Here is a 5,953-nt window from a genome sequence, read left to right as displayed (position 1 = left end):
GGGGCAATGCCTTTATGGATAAATTAATGTTCGGGATTGCGTAGGTACAAGGTATAAGTGTATAACTCGCGGTGAAATATATCACTTTGTACAAGTTTTGGATTGTAACCACGATTGTAACAGGCGTCAGACAAACCACAGTACCACACACAGTCATCGAGAGACATAATCGTTATCCGATTATTTTTTGTTGTTCTTTTATCAGTTATCACTTATCAGCATTCAGCCGCCACCGATTAAATTGTCATAGTCATCGTCGCCGTCGTCGTTTACTCTATGGTCTGTCGGCGGTGGGTGGGCCGGTGGGGGCGGTGGTTGTCGTCAGCCGTCGGCGGGGACACAGTCAGCTCGCTCTCGCACTACGCTCACTATAGCGTCCAGCGCGCAACGGCGCCACATTGTAGTTACATCACGTCGTCGCATCAACGGCACAACGATATTAACAATAATAATAATATTATATTTTTATTTATTATATTGTGATTTATTTTTCGTAAAACCCGTTGTACTCGCCGAGTCCGTCTTCCCGTTTCCGCCGACGTACTACCAACCCGCAGCGGCAATCCACACGGCGGCAGTCGATCTTTTTTTCCCTTCTCGAGTCTCGTTCGATTCCTCCTCGCCCCCTTCGTCGTCGTCGTAATCGTCTCAATTCGCGCGCTGTTTATCGGAGGGGCATCGGAGGTGGTCCACGCGGAAAACACTTATTTTTTTGATGGACGATTCCCGTCCGTCGATGTGCCGTTATTGTCGTGTCGGTTGATATTTAATAATTAATTATCTGTCACCAGTGCGATCGTACACCTAACCAACGGCACGAAAGTATTTCGCCTTACGACATTCGCATAGCGTTCGAGTGAGTATACCTACCTACTTTTTTTTATACCTATCTACCTACTTGTCATATTTTTTTGTGTTTCCAAATCTATTCGATTTCGCTTTTAACGATCGCAGACACTGGGTAACGTTGTTTTACATTTTTTTTCTCACTTCATGTTAAAATTTATTCGCGAATTCATTAAATCCAGTGTAAAAAAATATGTACATTTCTACTTATTGCGTTACAATTTATTTAACGAATACTGCTCGAAAACTAGTTATCTAATACAGTAATCTAAAACCCATTGATAATACCAGAGTTTTAGACATGGCCACAGTATTTCACATAGGTATCTACTATTACCTATCCGAAAACAAATGTATTACTATTTACTGCCTTGTAACTTTTTGCCTGGTTTAGAGATGTTCTGGGTAGAAAATCTGGTATTAAACCGGATAACGAGTACTTACCTAAATACTAACCGGGTATCGAGTATTGGCCGAGTAAAAATTTTAACTCAATCCGGGTATCGAGTATAGGCCGAGTAGAAATTTTAATACAAAATAGGTATTATACTACTATCAAAGTATCAAGTATCAACTATATAAACATCAGACAGTAAACACGAGATTTATTTTTGTAATTCGTAGAAGAAAAACATGATTTGTTTATAATCAACTGGTGATTGTGAATCAGTTCAGTTATTCCAATATGTACCAAAATAAATTAGGTAGAATTTATTACCCTAGAATTTTAAATTTTTCCCGTTATATTAATTATAGGTATGCATATATTTATAAATAGATTATCAGCGTTTGTCATTGGATATGAGTCGAGTAAAAATGTAGTATTTCGCCAGGTACTGAGTAAGGGTCCGGTAAAAATGTAGGTACTACGCCGAGTAACGGGTAAGGGCCGAGTCTTAAATATGATATCGAGTACCCGGCCATCAAGTAATTGACGGGTACCCGGAACATCTCTAGTCTGGTTTTCAAACAATAATCCCCTGTGTCTTGAAGTGTAGTATTTTCATACGTAGGTACGGAACGATTGATTTACACATTGGCTTTTTTTTTCAAGGTGTCGCAACAACATATCAATATTACTCACAGAGGACACAGATAAAAGAACAGTTCCAATGGACATCAAGTTCAATGGTTATGAATACCATATGATCAGGAAGTTTACTTCCATGTGCTATGGTAGTAGATGTAATGTCATTGACAGAATCAAAATACGCAACAAGATTAGTGTTTGGCATGAAATATTGACATACTTATTATCACCTGATGGCGTCCTAAATATTTATAAAGTTGAATGTTCACCGGGTGAAAATAATAACCTTGCGACATCTGACTCGCACCCAAATTATGTGGTAAGACCTTTAACTTATTCAATACTAACCTAACGTTACCAGAAGTTCCTAAACTTTTTTTCCTCATACCACTCATGTTTTTACGGATAAATTACATGCCACTAATGACTGAAAAAACACTATTTAAAATGTCAGTACATGACGTATAAAAATTTGTAAGATACTAGAAAATTACAATTAAGTTTTTAAATGAATTATCAACGTATCCATGTGCGAGGTGTGTGTTGACGATTACCATTTAGTGACATGTTATTGTGATTTGAGATAGTAATAAATTGAAAAAATGTTTGTATTATTAATTGTTCTAGTATTTTATATAGCAGGGGTGGCCACAACAAGGCACGCGAGCCACATGCGGCTCTTAAATCAGTTTCGTGCAGTTCTTGAACCAAGCTTAAACTAAAATTGATAAATATAATTCCGTTAAAACTGTAATATAGTGTTTTTTCTGTTTCGAAAAATACCCACTAACAAAAGAGTGTTAAGAGTCTTATTTCAAACTTTAGGACTACTTAGGTATGTATGTGAATAATTGTACACAACACTTATATAGTTAAATTCATTAAATCTAAATATAGTAGTGTAAAAAAAAAATAATTGATATAAAATTATAAACGTGTCTTCATTTTATAAACATCGCTTTACAATGTGACTCGCCTCGAATTAACTCTATTAACTTGCGGCTCCTAAAATTAAGGTTGGTGGCTACCCCTGTTATATAGGTACCTAGTTAACATTTTTATTAACTATTTATTATTTAAAATTTTTATATTGGTTATTCATCATTTTGTACTTCTAAATTACGCTAAAAATCATTGATGACTTTTCTTTTTCAAAATTAGGTTGGCTTTCATTGATTTCCTACATAGCAATTCGGAATAAATTAATTTTTTAATACAATATTTAATAAGTACCTCTACTTTTATAAAATATGGTAATGATTTTTTTTGTAAGTTAGGTAGGTAGTTATAAACAAAATAACAAATATTAGGTACGTGCATTGAGTAGGCAAATCATTAAATACCACAACAATTAAGATTTTTAAATTGTATGTTTTAAACTTTAAAGACGTGTTCACAAATAATTAGGTAATACTTAAATATACATTTTGTACAAAAAGTAACAAAATGTGCATTTTTTCAGATAAAAAGGAAATTAAAGACTGTGATGCGTGGTAATGAGGGTCATGCAGTGAGGGCAAATATTTCATTAGATGTAAGTAACACTGTAATAATTAAAAATTGATCACAGAAACTATTTTCTAATGATATTTTAGTAAAAAAAAATATAAATTTTTTAATGATTAATTTAAAAACACCATTTTCAATTTGTTTTTGTTAAGTAATTTAGTATTTCTTTAAATAATGAATTCCATAAATTTAATTTTATACAAAATTGTCTATAGTTGAGTAATCCATTACAAGATCATCCAAGTTACATCGAAGAAGCAATAGAAAATTATCCACTGCGTTTACTAACGTTTTTGAAAATTGAATTAAATCAGTATCGCCGATCATTAAATATTCCTTATTCCACGCCATTGTCGAGGTATCTACAACGATATAATATTGTTGAAATGCATTTGGACAATATTTTAAAAAGTGTAGATGACAGCAAGCTTCCATTTGAGGTAATTGCATTGTTTAAAATTTACATTTCTTCTATGTATTAATTTTTTCATAATTTATAAATTTTTTTTAGATTTTCCAATGTCCAAATGTTAAAATTTTATCTCTCAAACATAATCACCTACGTCAAATACCCAGTGCAATTGGTCGACTATCAAAGCTTGAAGTGCTTATACTCACTGACAATTTATTAACTGTACAATCAATTCCTTTTAGTCTAAAGTTTTGTGTGAATCTAAAAGAACTATATGTTGACGATAACCAGCTTGAAGCATTACCTGGATTTTTAACGAGCATGAAACATTTAGAATTGGTTTATAGATTGGGTAATCGTAATTACTTCAAGTCATTTTTTTTATGGTATCACACCGATTATGATCATAGGTAATTGTAGCTTTAAGAAAAATTGTTGCTAACTTAATACTTTAATATTGTATATTTATTTTTAACTTACTGTAGAGCTCGTAAAGAGATTTGGAAAAATTATTGGATAAGAGGAGAGGCAGGTTCAAGACCAGCTGTATCATCTCTCTTGGACATTTGTGTTGAAAAAATATTTTCAAGTGGAATTAATTTTTTTAATGAAGAAATCCCGGAATCCTTAAAACATTATATGTCCTTGACTTACCTTAATTACAATATATGCAACTTCTGTAATGTTGCAACTGACTGTTCAAAACCAGGTTATTATAAATGAATATTTTTAAATGAATAATGAAAAACTAATTTTCTGTTTTTAATTACAGGTTATAGTACGGTAACGTTTCTAACTCCTTATCTGGGAAATACCTGTGTTCCATTTCAACATTGGGCGTGTTCAAAAGAGTGTGTTCTTGCAATCGAAGGTCCAGCAAAAAAGTTACAGCTTGAAGGAGCAGAGAGACTAGACCATGAGTATTCTCATTATATAGCGGCTTCTAATAAAACTGCTGAAAAGTCTAATATGAAACTAAAACGTAATAAATGTTGTATAAGTTAAGTTACTTAGTTATTCGACATGTTCATAAATAACAAATATGTACTTTGTTAATCATTTGTATGAGACTGATTTATATTTTAAATATTTTAATTGTGATAAAGTGGCCATTTCGGTTTCCAACTATTTAAAATATAATCCATTAAATAAATTTACTTGTAAATATTTGTTAGATAAGATAAATCAAATTTGATATTTTTAAAGTTACTTAGTAGATTGATGTTACTGATTTCATAAAATAAATTGTATTATAACAAATATGAATTTAGTAAAAAAAAAACTAAAATAAAGATGCTAATAAAAATTATTGATTTTATGTTTTCCTTATCGTACTTTTTCTACAGATTTGTATACATATTTATAAACACAACATTTTAGCTTAAATTGAATATTATAATTAACTACATTTTGTAATAATATTGGACGCTTATTATAAAACAATTCTGACTGTTTATTTTTTATTTTTTTAATTGCTATAAAAACTACTTTTAAGGAATCTTGTAGTACATTTTCAAGGTTTTTGACATTTAAATAAATATGTTATCAATTATAAAAAAGAGCCAAATAATTTACATAATCTATAAAAAGCCAATTAATTTTTAAAATTAAATCATGACTTGTAACTGCCAATATGAATATTTTGTATACAGTTTGAGCATAAAAACAATTTTTGATTTTGGTATGTAAGCAAACAATTAAATAATTGATATTTTTGTAATAATACTAAATATATTAAATTATTATATGTAAGAAAACTGTACATGCACTCAATAATTATGACGTTTAGTATTTGAATATGTCTCATGACCCCACTTATTTATTCAAACAGCAAACTGTCGACACTTCGAGGTTTACAAACAAAGCGATATAATTTTTAATTCTTGTTTTCTTTCCTAAACAACAAAATACATCCGATTTAAAAAAGAAATGTTTTGATTTAATTTGGTGTCTCATTTAAATAATTGATTATGACTTATAAGGAACGTTATAATATGAATCAATAAAGATATGAGTATAAACATTAAATTTTTTTATTCAAATAGTAAAAATTTGTTAACTTTACACTTTTGCTTTTAACTTACTAACTTGTTCGGTTAAAATATTTATTGTTGTAACTCAACGTTTTATAGTTATCATTATAAGTTAGTTTATCA

At 30.7% G+C, this 5,953-nt stretch overlaps 1 protein-coding gene across 1 annotated transcript; it reads left to right on the top strand.

The window, feature by feature from the left end:
* The first annotated feature begins 352 nt into the window (after nucleotides 1-352).
* Nucleotides 353-4,871, top strand: LOC100162005. The gene is made up of 7 exons (XM_001945682.5): nucleotides 353-856; nucleotides 1,901-2,195; nucleotides 3,339-3,410; nucleotides 3,601-3,825; nucleotides 3,897-4,207; nucleotides 4,283-4,506; nucleotides 4,570-4,871. Exons 2-7 carry the CDS (start codon nucleotides 1,959-1,961, stop codon nucleotides 4,800-4,802), a joined length of 1,302 nt encoding a protein of 433 aa, XP_001945717.2. The 5' UTR covers nucleotides 353-856; nucleotides 1,901-1,958; the 3' UTR covers nucleotides 4,803-4,871.
* The last annotated feature ends 1,082 nt before the right edge of the window (nucleotides 4,872-5,953 follow it).

Source organism: Acyrthosiphon pisum, chromosome X (assembly GCF_005508785.2).
Source record: "Acyrthosiphon pisum isolate AL4f chromosome X, pea_aphid_22Mar2018_4r6ur, whole genome shotgun sequence".
In the NCBI taxonomy this organism is placed as follows: domain Eukaryota; kingdom Metazoa; phylum Arthropoda; class Insecta; order Hemiptera; family Aphididae; genus Acyrthosiphon; species Acyrthosiphon pisum.
The sequence above is the reverse complement of the archived record's forward strand: the minus strand, read 5'-3'. Positions and strand labels throughout refer to the sequence as shown.